This window comes from Xyrauchen texanus, chromosome 44 (assembly GCF_025860055.1).
Source record: "Xyrauchen texanus isolate HMW12.3.18 chromosome 44, RBS_HiC_50CHRs, whole genome shotgun sequence".
In the NCBI taxonomy this organism is placed as follows: Eukaryota; Metazoa; Chordata; class Actinopteri; order Cypriniformes; family Catostomidae; genus Xyrauchen; species Xyrauchen texanus.
Window position 1 is genome coordinate 21,668,545 of NC_068319.1, and position 15,714 is coordinate 21,684,258.

At 39.4% G+C, this 15,714-nt stretch overlaps 1 protein-coding gene across 1 annotated transcript; it reads left to right on the plus strand.

Moving 5' to 3' along the window:
* The first annotated feature begins 6,982 nt into the window (after window positions 1–6,982).
* On the plus strand, window positions 6,983–12,876 carry LOC127636387 (uncharacterized). Its single transcript, XM_052116835.1, has 8 exons — window positions 6,983–7,043; window positions 7,131–7,252; window positions 7,360–7,479; window positions 7,971–8,018; window positions 8,686–8,754; window positions 10,251–10,291; window positions 10,370–10,481; window positions 12,515–12,876. Exons 1-8 carry the CDS (start codon window positions 6,983–6,985, stop codon window positions 12,830–12,832), a joined length of 891 nt encoding a protein of 296 aa, XP_051972795.1. The 3' UTR covers window positions 12,833–12,876.
* The last annotated feature ends 2,838 nt before the right edge of the window (window positions 12,877–15,714 follow it).

Below are 15,714 nucleotides of genomic sequence, written 5' to 3' on the forward strand. Positions count from 1 at the left end.
CAAAATAAAAGTCCCTCAAGACATATGAATGAATGAACTTACCATCGTCCATGTTTCCTGTTCTTCCAACAGCAAAGCATGTTAACAAGATGTACTCGTAATTACCACTTCAGAAGTGGGAAGTAGGACAATTCCAATAGTACACGAAGGCAGCAAAATTCTTTAGTTGAATTTTTACCTTCATTGTTTTATAATTTTTATAAAATTCAGGGGTTGATTTCAGGGTACACACATTTTTGGAAGCAACATGTAGATTTCCTGTGTGATCATGTTGCATATATACTCACTGAGCACTTTATTAGGAACACCTATCATTCATGTGATTATCTAATCAGCCAATCGTGTGGCAGCAGTGCAATGCATAAAATCATGCAGATATGGGCAAGGAGCTTCAGTTATTGTTCACATTAACCATCAGAATGGTAAAAAATGTGATCTCAGTGATTTCGACCATGGCATGATTGTTGTTGCCAGACCGGCTGGTTTGAGTGTTTCTGTAACTGCTGATCTCCTGGGTTTTTCATGCTCAACAGTCACTCTAGTTTCCTCGAAATGGTGCCAAAAACAAAAAAAACATCCATTGAGTTGCAGTTCTGCAGATGGAAAAGGCATGTTGATGAGAGATGTAAATGGAGAATGGCCAGACTGGTTTGAGCTGACAAAAAAGCTACGGTAAATCAAATAACCACTCTGTAAAATTGTAGTGAGCAGAATAGAATCTCAGAATGCACAACATGTCCAACCTTGAGGCATATGGGCTACAACAGCAGAAGACCACATTGGCCACTTCATTAGGACCATAGTGTTCCTAATAAAGTGCCCAGTGAGTGTAGATGGCCTCAAAGCTAACACAAATCAACTAAAAGCCACAAAACTCGAATTTTGCATTTCGTGGGGTCATTAAAACAAAATAAAACAAAGCAGAATCAAAAAAGCAATGCCATTTTTGTATGTAAATCTCAACCCCTGGCAATACGGGCCTACTGGGAGCTCAATTCAGTTGTTCGGTCCAGCAGTTTATATGATTACTGTCACCGTGTCTTCGGTACTGCCCAGCTGAAGGGTAATTAATGACAGTGACCCTGCAGGGGCAGATGAAGGCTAGAGAAATTAATAAACATGAGGAATTGGTTGAGTGCTGCTGAGGGATCGAACCGGCTTACAGGTATCTATATATTGACTTGAGTGCCAGTGAGCCGTTAAAATATAAACTTCATGACCTGGGGCTCAAAGGGTTGCCGCTTCACAATCTGACAAGACTTAAGAATAAACAGGAAGTGTGTAATAAAAAACTGAGCTTGAATGTGAAATGAATGCATGACATAATAATTAACGTTGTATGAAGCTGATTACCTCAGTCAATATTCTGCTTAAAAGAGCGACTAGCCTGAGGGGATCAGCATTATCAGTGGTGATTGCCAAGGCAAATGTCACAAACCCACAACCCTAAGTATTAGCTACCTGCATGTTTGTGCTACGTACTTGAATGTTACCTCAAATTGTGCTTGTTGTTGAGGTGAGTTGTGTTATTACTCTTCCAAGCAATCAGATGTACAATTTTCACCTAGTAAATGATAAAACAGGCAGAAAAATCTCATTGATTGCATTGAAGGAGGGTCCCGAGCCATGTAGGGACCTGAATAACACTTTTGGGTAGGCTCTTTTGATTGGTGCCAGTAAGCAATCACCCCAAACACCCTATAGTAAAACATAGAATTGTACTAAAAACCATGCAGAACAACTAAGCAAACTCATTGCAACTCTCTGGCAACAATCTACAACACCCTATCATTTTGCCAGCAAGTTTTGCAATGGCAAGACCACACATATCTAGTTATAAACTTATGTTCTACCAGAGTAACACTACAAATAGTTTAAGTGCTGTTAGCAAAGGTGAATCTGAGAAATAATCTAAATATTATAAGTTGTCATTGCACACAAATAACTATGGTTCACTACAGAGGGTTTATTCATTGAAATTTTCATTATAAATAAACAAATTACCGTTACTGAGCAACATCTGTGTTCAAAACAGTGTTCTTGCCTTAATTATTCACTACAGTAAACCTAAAATAATGATTTACATACAGAACTATTGGGTTCGATTTGGTGAGAAATTTCAGGCTTTTTTAATTCATCCTTGCGTGTTTACGTCAAATCCATAAGCAAAGAAAAGAAGATCCAGCGATAGATATGCAGTTTAACTTGCTCAGACAACACATGTTTCAACTACGTGTTTTGTAAAACTTACTGGTCCCTGTTACAGGACTCCTATGCATACAAATGTCTGTGGGTATGGCCATAAAGTGTTTTTTTTTTTCATGCAAATATGCTCTATGTCTAGGCACAAGTGGGTTGGCGAAATCGTGCACACAAGAGATAAATGAAGACAGCCCATTCATAAGGTAGCTAGTGAATGATAGTAATATAAACCATTTGAGTCTTGTAATTTTACGTAGTAACTGTGCCCTTCATGAATGTCAGCTATACCTCTATGAAGATTTTTTAAAATGCGTGGACAAGGCATTGTTCATCAGGACTAATTTGATGTAGGCAACTAAATTAGTGCTGGGATGCATGAAGGTAAACAGATTTGGCCTGCTGTCCGTAACGGAGGGGCTCGAGCACAGGACTGGGCTTGAGCTCTTAGATCCTTCAAGATGAACCTAGATGAACAAACTCCTCCATAATTTATATTTAGAACTTCATATTAATCTACTGACATACAGTACCATGGACAATATTAACTGTAATTGTCTGGGACAAACTTTTATTTGCCATTGTAAATCTCGAGATTGAAAACACACTTTGAAAGCACCTAATGGTTGAATCCCCAAACTGCAAATGCGAAAATTGAGTTCAGACATTGAGCTGAAAATTGACATGATTTTCAGATGTCTTAATGAAATATTTCTCACAAAAATAGCAAATTAGGCTTTGTGCCACTTTATTTACAGTACTGTGCAAAAGTTTTAAGCACTTGGGAAAAATTTTACATCGTGAGGATGTCTTAAAAAATAATCTTAAAAAATAATCATTTATCAGTTAATGCCATGCAAAGTCCAGCAAACATAAAAAAGCTAAATCAATATTTGGTGTGACAACCTTTGCCATCAAAGCAGCACCAGTTCTCCTAGGTACACCAGGACACTTTTCTTGTTTTCATGGTTGTTGGCAGATTGGATGTTCCAAGCCTCTTTCAATTTGCAGAGTTTCAATTGCTTCTGTCTCTTCATGTAATCTCAGACTGACTCAATGTTCAGTGGGGGCCTCTACTGGGGCAATGCCATCTGTTGCAGTCCTGTATTTTTGCTAATACACCCAATATTTTAACGCATATGCCCACAGATATCGCAAACACTCCCACCAATGCCCAGCACAATTTCCCAGGCACGAAAATTGGACTTAGATTTAGCACCCTCATGAAAATTTTATAAGATTTTGCACACGGTCATAGCGCATAACATTGCATCTTACACAGGTACTAAAATAGACCCCACTATATAGCCATACATAGGACATAGATACACTCTGATATGATGATCACAGTCAACTGTGGGTATATTTCACACCATCAGATTTGTCAGAGCAGAAGAGCAGCACTGAATTATAGCTGATGTAAAAAACAAATGCTCCTCTGCAAGTAACTTGCAATTTTATTCTTCCACCACAGATGTCGAAAGAACGATCCATAGTGCACCTTTAAACAAAAATTAAACACACTTTGAGATCAGTTAATATTCTTTGTAATTCTCACAAAACAAAAAACATTTTTAAAATATGATCATCTTCTAACTATGAAAAATGTTTTAAGACATGTGAAAAATCACCGACAGTCAGACATGGGGACTGGACTTGTGACTTGGTGACTTGGACTCGAGTCGACTCCAGTCGCTATTTTTATGACTTGTGACTTGACTTGACAAAAAATAAAATACTTGAGACTTGACTCGGACTTGGAAGTTAAAGACTCGGGACTTGACTTGACTTGAGACACGAAGACTTGAATGACTTGAGTGTTAATCACATCATGTTTTCAGTTTGAATATAAAATATATAAATTAATTAAAAAAATAAAATTGATCCAGCTGGAGCACAGGCTGAGAATTGTTTTGTCATGACTGGATCACGACACTATAGGCTATCATCAGCCATGCCCTCTCGTACCTTACGCACACCACGCCCACTTAGATCAGATAACACATCAACATGTCAGCCGGAGGGGTAACGTTACCAAGGGTCATCGCTTTCGGCTTCAAAAATTATTATCAAGACAGCAAAAGACGAACAGCGCTTTGCAAGACATGCAACGTTAAGATCGCGGACAGCCAGACGACAACCTCCAATTTCGTCCGCCATTTGAAGAGCCATTCTGCCCAGTAAGTGCTTGTCAGTTTGTTAATTTTATCTGGTTAGTTGGTAGTTAGCTAATGTAATAATAGCAGGGTTCCCACGGGTCCTTGAAATCCTTGAAAGTTTGTGAATCTGAAAAATAAAATTCAAGGCCCTGGAAAGTTCTTGAAAATAAACATACATAGATACAGGTCCTTGAAAGTGCTTGAATTTATTTTGTGCAAGAAGTTTTTTGGAAAAAAAAAAATCTGTCCATTAATTTTTTATTTCGCCAACACTTCATGGCTTATGCTGCATACTAGCCTGCTTGATTTACGTTAGTTACGCGCATTTACGTTAAGTGTTTCCCGCACGAGGTACTTTGTTTTGTACGTTGCCATGACGTTCAGGCGCGCTGGTACCTCAACGTTTCCCACTCACAGGCATTGTCGGTACACGATCCGTTCCACCTGCACGATCCGTTCTACGCATGCGCGTAATTACGTAGTAGAGAACGCACATGCGCAAATGATAATTCTGTTTTGCGACGTTGATTTTGATTTACGACACTGCACGATCTGTTCTACGCATGCGCATATTTGTACCGCGAGACTTTCATTCACTCACAGCGAAAGAAAATGGAGTTCAGCGGAAGAAATGAGAAGTTTGCCCTTTACGCTGCCGTTAGACAATATTTGGTTGACGGGTTGGTGGATGCGGCGTTGAAGAAGAAGGTCTCACGAATGGCTGCACATTTCGTTATAAGAGGTACGTGAGTGTGGGTATTTGAAATAATATTAGCATTGTTTTAGTTAACACGTGTGAACATGTCATGTCAGTCCATCTAGTCAGACATAGTAACCGCCAACATTTTTCACCACAGGTGTTTGCATCCCTGAACAAAGACACATGTGCACATAATGCACTGTATTGTAATACCAAACAAAGCAGCAAAATCATTACGTAACAAACATTGTTTGTCTATCACAGAAAGTAAATTATTCTACATTGGCCCCAGTGCACAATTCATGAGGCTGGTTGTGCTGTCTGATGAGCAGAGGCGGGCTGTCCTGGAGGAGTGCCACAACAACCCTGGCACAGGGAACCATGGGGGCGTGAGGGCGACCATGGACAGGGTTGTTGTGGGGTACTACTGGGATAACATAAAGGCAGATGTAGCAGATTGGGTACTTTTTGGAACTTTCATGGAATTTAACATTATGGCTTTAAGGCAATGAATTGATTTAGTGGCTTTGTTTGACTTAAGATAATTATTTGGTCTAAATAACAAATGTATCCATCAGGTCAAAAGCTGTCACAGATGCCAAAAGAACGACCCCATAAAGACTGTGTCTCCTGCCCTTCACCCTATTAAGGTAGAGCTTAACTTGGTGTACCACTTGAAGCAACACGTTAGGTGATGTGGTAATATTACATATCTCTACAGGTGAAAGAGCCATGGGAGGTGGTCGGTATGGACCTCATTGGTCCACTGAAAAAACCATGAAAGACCATCAATACGTCCTCACGGTGACAGACCTTTTCACCAAGTGGGTTATCGCTGAGCCTTTGAAGTGTGGCTCCAGCACTGAGGTGGCTGAGGCACTTGTGTCAAAGCTCTACACGTTTGGTATGGTCCGGAAAATCATCACTGACAGGGGCCGTGCATTTGTTAACGAGGTATGTGTCCTTATTACCCTCTCCCTTCATACAGGACATATGACATCATCACAATTCACGCTGTTTTAAGCGGTCATTGGTCATTTCTGAGACCAATAAATATTGAAAATAACCATGTGTGTCTGAATTATGTACAGCTTAATGCACACATATTTGCGGCGCTGAACATCAAGCATGCCATCACAAGTGCATACCATCCACAGTCAAACGGCCAAGTAAGTGTGCCATCATGACATCCCGCTAAACAGTAAAGTCAACTTTAGCCAATGTATACTAAAGTGCATGTAGTAATTCCTTTCTATGTTGAAGGATGAGAGAACTAATCAAAATGTAAAGAGGACTCTCAGAAAATATGTTAATCAGCACCATGATGATTGGGACATCCACTTGCAGGCCATAGTTTATGGAATAAACACTGCAAAACAGGTTATTATTCAAAATGACTAGATAATGTATATTGCATACATGTTTTAAGAGTTTTATTTTGTGATTTGATGCAAAACATTTTGTTTCAAATTAGAGATCCACCAAGTACAGCCCGTACTTTTTAATGTACAATAGGCACCCCGTCTACCACAGGCATTAAATGTCTGTGAGACAGATGCTGCCTTTGAATTGGCGGACCCAGAGGAGGAGCTGGAGCTAAAACTAGCTGGAGTCAAGGCCCTCAATGAAACGGTTTGTTCAGAGTTGTGTGGATGGCATGTTCAATTTGAATAAGAATGTTCGCATAGTAATATATTCTTATCTTTAAGGTACGTAAAAACATTGAAAAGGCACAGGGGAAACAAAAAAGGCTTTTGAGGCAAAGAAAAGGAAAGGGGTTCAGCCAGTGCTCAGTTAAGGCAGGGGACGAGGTCCTAATTGGGGAGCCCAAAAGAAGGTGAAGAAGGGAAATTGTTTGCAGGATCTCCACCAAGGGCCATTCACCCTCACATCCTTGACCGAGAAGGGTGTGGCAAGTGTGGCTATGTCAGGGAAAATACAGAAAGTTAATGTTACGCAGCTAAGGCCCTACTTTCGGCCACAAGGTATTGTAATAATCCTACTTGGTGACATAGCAAATATAAACATGACACTTGACAATGATGATTAGTATTTACTTTACTGTTGTGTAGATCATAGCCATGAATCTGAGGGCAGCCAAAACGATGCAGAAGACATTGGAATGGTGGACCACCAGTATGCCAATAAAGGTCCACTGTGGTCCAAGAGGTTGTGTCCTCAGCAAGAACAAGTGGTGAGTGCCAAACTAAACTGGATGTTCACATGCACAGCTTGTTAGTGTGCTTTAAATAATAAATGCATGATTGCTCATTCCTAACAGGGATATTTGTTTATTTCTAGCTGACCTATGTGCTAGACAGAACACGTCCAGCAAAAGAAATTGTTGTTCTGGATGGCCCAGTTTGTCTTCGAAGGGAGGACTTTTGGAGCCTGGGGCTAGATAAACAGGTGGAGAGCAATGTAAGTGGATATTGCTGTAAAGAGTTTGGATTAGGGCTGCACGATATTGGAAAAAAAATACATTGCGATATTTTTTTCCAACGATATATATTAGCGATATTGTGAGCCATCAATCCAGGCTAAAGTCAATAATTCACCATGTTCAGCTGCATTATCTGTTGTTATACAGACTTGACGTGTCTCATCTAAGCCCCACGCCGTCACCGCTTCTCTCAGGGCCTCTGCGATTTTCTCGGCTGTATGACTCTCCGGGAAAAATGCCGTCTGCAAACTGCGACTTTTTATCTCGAAGTCCTCTGTGAGGAAATGGACTTTGTATCCGTCGTAAAGCGCTTTGTGGTGCCGTTTTAAGTGATCAGACAAATTGGTGGTGTTTCCTTGTGCACATGCACGCGTCGCGATGTTGATGCTAAAACAGAATATCGTTCAGCCCTAGTTTGGATGGTTCTAATGCCTTTATTGTAATTATGCAAAACATTCTGTGCTTTCAGATTGGGAATGCGTGCTTCAGGCTGGTAGAGGCTGCAGCCAGGAGACATGTATGTATTTGTATTTACCTTGATGACTTACACATAAATTTGTGCAAAGGTGAGTACACCTCTGACATTTTTCCCAAATGCTTTGTCTTTTCATGGGACAACACTATAGAAATGAAACTGTGAAGCATCTTAAGGTAGTTGCTGTACAGCTTGTATAACAGTATAGATGTTTTGTCTTCTAAAAATAACTCTACATACAGCCATTAACGTCTAAACAGCTGGTAACAAAAGTGGAAGGTGGAGGAGAGCAAGGAGTGTAACATCCACCAGCTCTGATGTCATCATGAAGGATTGGGAGATGATTCCTATAGAAACCTATGCAGCTCTGGTGAATTTCAAGTCTGTAGGGGTTAAGGCAGTGCATAATAATGGTACTCACACAAAATATTGACAGTTTATGCACAATTAGGACATTCGCTGTGAGGTGTACTCACTTTTGTTGCCAGCTGTTTAGACGTTAATGGCTGTATGTAGAGTAATTTTCAGAGGACAATAAATCTATACTGCATAACAAACTATACACTGACTACCTTAAGATGCATCAAAGTTTCATTTCTATAGTGCTGTCCCATGAAAAGATATAACAGAATATTTGCTAAAATGTGAGGGGGGTACTCACTTTTGTGAGATATATGTATATGAAATGCAGACATACAATTTTATTCAGGGAATGGATGTCCACATTGCTGACCTATTTGAAGTCCCTAAATGGAAACTAAGGGAACCTAGTTTGCCGGTAAGTTGCATAATGTGTTGACAAGTCCAGCAGATACACCTCTTTAAGTGAAGATATGTCCAAGGAGATCTGAACATATTTTTTTTTTCATAGGACAATGTGGAATCTAAAGATATCATCATTTTGCCAGCATGGTCTAGGGGGTCACAAACAGCAAGCCACTACATGCTTTGTGTACAGTTACATTGTTTTTTAGTTTTTCCTCTATTTTTAAACCAGTTGGTGCCCCTATAGCTGACATTAATAGGGTATGTTCTTCATAGGTGTTATTAGTTGCTAAGAAGGAGGCTATTTTTCTGGACTCATTATGTCCAAATGGGTTTGGAGATGAGAAATACCGAACCATATTTAGGTTTGAAACGCATAAGCAGAGGACATTAGCAAGGTTTGACCTGTGACCGATTAAGGCTAACACAGAGAACAGAAAGTGCATGTAGTTACATGCTACTATGGGAATAAAATTTTTTTTTTTTCATCCAGTTAATCCTGAACAACACTGTGTAACAGCCTTAACAAATACAGATCAAACTGAGTGAAATGGACTGATATCCTGTTCAGGCAAAGCCTTGTTCTCTGGCTTTAGGATTGAGTAAAAGCCTTGTTCTCTGGCTTTAGGATTGAGTAAAAGCCTTGTTCTCTGGCTTTAGGATTGAGTAAAAGCCTTGTTCTCTGGCTTTAGGATTGAGTAAAAGCCTTGTTCTCTGGCTTCAGGTTTGAGTAAAAGCCTTGTTCTCTGGCTTCAGGTTTGAGTAAAAGCCTTGTTCTCTGGCTTCAGGTTTGAGTAAAAGCCTTGTTCTCTGGCTTTAGGTTTGAGTAAAAGCCTTGTTCTCTGGCTTTAGGTTTGAGTAAAATCCTTGTTCTCTGGCTTTAGGTTTGAGTAAAATCCTTGTTCTCTGGCTTCAGGTTTGAGTAAAAGCCTTGTTCTCTGGCTTCAGGTTTGAGTAAAAGCCTTGTTCTCTGGCTTTAGGTTTGAGTAAAAGCCTTGTTCTCTGGCTTTAGGATTGAGGCAAAAACCTTGTTCTATGGATTCAGTTTTGCATAATTTTTTTCCAGACAACTTGCAGGAGCAGTGGCTAATGGACCGTGGGTGGAGAAGACGGGCAAAGATTTTGATGTAACTTTGCTTAATATGTAATTTTGCTATTTCATTTTGCTCAGCGGACACTATATATGGTTGTCAACATCACATCTGAGTAACTGTATATTACTTTTCAGCCATTTCCAGTTCAGTCAGATGGACAGAGCTGTGGGATATTCATGCTTATGGTAAACTTATACAATTTCTACTAAATTTCTCCTGTTTGTCCTAAATCTCCGTAATCATTATTTTTCTCTTTAACAGTATGCCCTTTGCATCTGTACTGGTGCCATGTTTCACTTTTTGGATGTAAGTTGTAATTCATGGAATGTATATGTATCAAAGAATGTTAAAAACAAACAATGCAAGACTCCAATATTACATGTGTATTACAGACTGACATACCATCTATTCGAAGTGGTGGTGTCTCCAGATTCTGGAGAAATTGTCGATTGCAAGGTAGGACACATTGCAAGCTGTAAAACATTGGTCTGCTTTAAAATTATGCTACATTAAAAGTACCATACTTTTGAATAGGCATGGGCAGAACTTCGGGCAGCGCTTTGCTTTCTGGACAGAGGAGGCAGAACAGCTGATGGCAGGCACCCTACCACCTATTTATAGGATTTCTCGACCCCAAATAGTCAAGGTATGGCCAAACTAAACAGACAACAATTTTCACGTATGCATTCTATACAGGTAGGTCTCAAAAAATTAGAATATTGTGGAAAAGTGTGTGAATTACTGAATTAAATGTAAAACTTGAAACTGATACATTATATAGATTTATACAACATGTTACGTCACGTGATATATTCAAAAATAGAAGATCGTAACAAACAGTTCAAGTCAAGTGGGTTTGTCATTTCAACCATATACAGTACACTGTGTATAGTGAGACAAAACAGCATTTCACCATGGGTCAAGTGGTGTTACATTTTAAGGTATATAAGAAAACATTTGAGACAGGATACATTTAGTGCACACAGGCTAAAAAAATTGTGCACATACATTACAGTGCATCCGGAAAGTATTCACAGCCAATAATACATTGTGCACATACATTCACATGTACACCAATATTGCGATTATTTCCAATGATCAGAGTTAATTGCAGTAAGATGTTTACATGACTGGAGCAAACCTCTTCACTCCTACTAGCAGTTTTTATTTTCTGATTATTCACACATAGCCCAAAGCAGAGCACAAATGATGAACTCTTATACTGTCCACTGTTTTAATTTACGTATGTTAAATAACAAACGGGTTCTTATGGACGTATTTTGTTATTCTGTGCCGTGATGAAGACCGAAATATTATGTCGGGGCCTGTAACAGTGTTATACACTGCTGTCACGTTATTTGAGCTGTTTCTGGATGAAGGCAGACTGCTGACAGTGAGTCGTGTTGACAGAGTTCAGGGAAAACGTCCTAATGTCAAGTTTAAAATGAATACGCCCTTAAGGTGCGTGACAAAAACACACACGCACTTCAGTTAGTGCAATTACTGTGTTTACATGGCAGCATACTGCGATTAAAAACGGCCTACGCCACCTGTTTTAATACGATTATAGTTGATGCGATTATGAGCTTAATCACGTTATTAAGTATTGTGTTTACACGAGGTAAAGTATAATCGCAATATTGCTAAAATCCCATTATTTAAGAGGGTGCATGTAAACGTGGTCAATGTTTCACCCTTTGTTACATTGCAGCCATCTCCTAGAGACATTTGTTAATTTTTTTTCTTCTTAATCTACACTCAGTACCCCATAGTGACAGAAAAATACAGAATTGTAGAAGTTTTTGCAAATTAATAAAAAATAAACTGAAATTGGAACCTGCCCAATTATTTCACCATGTGCAGAAATGTATGTATAATGTGTGACAATTGATCAATTAAAAGTACCAATACCTGGTTTAATGACCAAGGAGTCACTGTGCTTGATTGCCCTGCAAACTCGTCTGACCTGAACCCTAAAGGGAATCTATGTGGCATTGCCAACAGGAAGATCGGAGGTACGAGATACAACAATGCAGGTGAGCTGAAAGCTGCTTTTAAATAAACCTAGGCTTCCATAACACCTCAGCAGTGCCACATGTGGATTGCCTTCATGCCTCGTCACACTGATGCAGTATTTCAAACAAACGGAGGCCCAACCAAGTATTTAGTGCATATACGTGTACATATTTTTCAGAAGACTGACATTTCTGTATTAAAAATTCTTGTTTTTTTATTGGTTGTTTGTGATATTCTAATTTTGTGAGATACTGAATTTTGGGTTTTCTTTAGATATATGCCATAGTAATCAAAATTAACACGCATAATAGAAATATTTCAGCATAGTGTCTAATGAATCTATATAATGTATGAGTTTTACATTTGAATTTTTGAAATTGACAAACTTCCACAATATTCTAATTTTGTGAGACCTACCTGTATTTACTTTGTGCATGTTATGGTTTATATGAGTTAGTAGATGCTTTTGTCCAAAGTGGCTTACAAATAAAAACAATACAAAGGTTCGTAATTAATAGCCTAATGAAAATACAATAATATACAAACCATTACTCATAACTATTTAATTTATGCTGAAAATATGTCTTTAGGCCCCTTTTGAAAGACCCAAAACATCTTATGTTGTAGTGTAGTCTTAATTTATGGTATTTTACTTTATCATAGGAGGAACAGGTGGAAGTGGAGGAGCTGCCCCTCACATTGAAACATATGTACCAGGCAGAATACATTGTGAGGAACAGTCTTGGGCTTTTCACTGGCCAGGTTCAAGAACCATCATACATGTTGATGGATCATGATGACCAAATGAATGCGTGGAGGGTGCTGAAGGAGTCAATGGAGTGCTATGCCATGGAGCCTTTCACTTTTGTTTTTGAAAACATCCAGGACATGGAAACCTTCATGGTTATTTGTAAAGACACCCTCAACCTGAGAGTAAATGCTGGAGTTAGGGTGCACAGTCACCCATATACATTTTATTAGTGTGAGTGTATCAGGGTGACTTTGCAACCCACACTCTGCGTGTGTGCTAGATAATTTTTTACTCTTAAATAAAGTTACGTGTACTTCACTACTGTTCACCGCTGGTCTCATGTCACTTCTGTGTGTACACATGCTTCTTTCAAGTCATTTCCATTGTCAGTTTGAAATACTCTATAACGTTTCCCCAGACTTGTTTGTAGTTCTTCATGTAAGTGCAGATAGTCTAGGCAGAAATGCATATTATGTTCCTTATAGTCTTCTGTAAACAACATTGAAGGGATTATTTTCATCATTTATATTATATAGATATTAGCCTATATAGACCCATACTAATACAAAATTACTCAATTTAAATGTTAACTAATACTAGCAGCTTTTAATTATAAAAAACTACACAAACCGTCTTTGACAATACTACTGACCTCAGACCAAAACACGGTAAGTTAAGCCTAATACCATACAGCAATGAATAGCAAAGGAGAGTATGGAGGAAAATGATCATGTATGTTCATGTAACAACTCTCCTTTATTATTTTGGATTGGCAACCACGTAAACGCATCGTAATGCATAGCGTAAGCTACGTTTAAAAGCATCAAAATAGACCCTCTGTGAAATGTTAAACACAATACAACTAACGTTACACAATATGCCGCAAGTTGTGCCGCCTGGCCGTCAAGTGTTTCATCGCATGCGTGGTACCGATAGTGTAGGAAAACAGTGACGTTTAAACCATGACGTTTTCTACTACGTAATTACGCGCATGCGTAGAACGGATCGTGCAGGTGGAACGGATCGTGTACCGACAGGCATTGCAAAAATAGGCTTATGGATATACTCTGTGTGAGTGAGTGAGTGAGTGAGTGAGTGTTGGTGTGGGAGTGTGAGAGTGAGTGTGTGTGTGAGTGAGTGTGGGTGTGGGAGTGTGGGAGAGAGAGTGTGTGTGAGAGTGAGTGTGGGTGTGGGAGTGTGTGAGAGAGAGTGTGTGTGTGAGAGAGAGTGTGTGAGAGAGAGAGTGTGTGAGAGAGAGAGAGTGTGTGTGAGAGAGAGAGGAGAAATGTAACAAAGTTTAATGTACGTAACTGTGTTTGAGAGAGAGAGAGGGAGGTGTTCAGAGAGGAGTCTGTTGGATGTTAAGCCGTTATTTGTTTTATGGACTCAATGTTTAAAATTTAAAACATTTCAAACACTGTTGGCAGAAGTGAAAAATAAATAATTTTATGAAGTTACAATTTTGTTTGATTCCATGATGTATTTTACTGAACATGAGTATTGTAATTTACTGACAGTTACTTATATCTTGTCTTTTCACTTTATTATGATCAGATTCTGCAGGTAAAATTACAATAATAAGGTGACTTGACTTGGACTTGACTTGACATAGCCTGTGACTTGACTTGGACTTGACTTGACATAGCCTGTGACTTGACTTGACTTGACTTGCCCAAGAAAAAAATACTTCGGACTTACTTGAGACTTGAAGGTTAAGACTTGAGACTTACTTGAAAATTGCACATGTGTGACTTGGTCCCATCTCTGTCGACAGTAGATATAATTATTTGCCCAAAATAGTAATTTTGCTTAGCTGAACACAGTCGTTAATCAACCAATGCACTATATATCATAGTTTGACTGAGACTGTGCCTCCTCCCTCTGTTAGTTTGTCATGTCCCTGTTTGTTACTCTTCCTCTTGTGTCTGCAAGTGCCACGTGCTGTATGCTAGCCCCATTGCCATGACATCACCAGTTACTCCTATCTGCTCATAAGCCACATCACCTGTCTCATTACCGCTCCCTATATTAGCTTCCCTCATGTTTAGTTCTGTCCTCAATTGTTTTGTTGTTTTATTCGTTTGTCGCCTGTTCCCTTGTCTGTTGGTTTGCCTATGTGGCAGCGGGGGCTTGGTCAAGTGCCCATCGGGGAGAGGAAGCGGTAAGGGCGCTTGCACCTGAGCTAAATCATGTCTAACACCTGTCTCTAATTCCAGTGAGCTCGGGGAGAGCAGCATAAAAGCAGCCACAGAACCTCCAGAGAAAAGAGAGAGTGACAAGGGAACCCAGTGTTCCCAAGAAAGACTTTAGAAGTGATGTACAAAAAGTGTGTGAAGAAAGATTAAAAACCCTGTTACCTGTGGAAGTTATCCAAAACCCTGTTTCCTGTGTTTTCCCCCTCTCGAAGCGAGAGCGTTCCACAGCCTATTAAAGGGTTCCCCCAAAAATTTAAATGATCCTCTAATTTACTCACCCTCAAGCCATCCTAGTTGTCAATGACTTTCTTGTTTCAGCCAAACACAATCGGATATAAATCGCTCTTCCAAGCTTTATAAACGGAATGAATCGTACCTTAGATTTTGAAGCCCAAAAACGCACATCCATCCATCAACAAAGTAATCATACAGCTCCAGGGAGTTAATAAAGGCCTTCTAAAGCAAACCGATGCGTTTTTGTGCGAGAAATATCCATATTTATAACTTTATAAACTATAACCACTGGCTTCCGGTAATGGCCGTCCGTGCATTCATGAGAGAGTCAAGTTCTGACGTATGATGTAGGCAAAGTGTAAGCTCCAGTGAGTAATGACGAAAGCAAAAGCACAGAGGATAGAGGAAGCCAGTGAACGCTTGGACGGCCGTTACCGGAAGCTAGTGATTATAGTTTATAAAGTTATAAATATGGATATTTTTCGCACAAAAACAAGTCTTCCGTCGGTTCTAGTTTAATGCTAGTTCTGTTTTTAGTTCACCTTTTCTTTGTGAGTTTTTTTGTTTGTATTTTTTCTCTTTGTATAATAAAGCCTTTAAGTTCTATCTCTGCATTTGGTCCTTCATCTCTGCAACACTACTGTGACACTATATTTCCGAGTCGGCATGTTGTCTGTTCACAC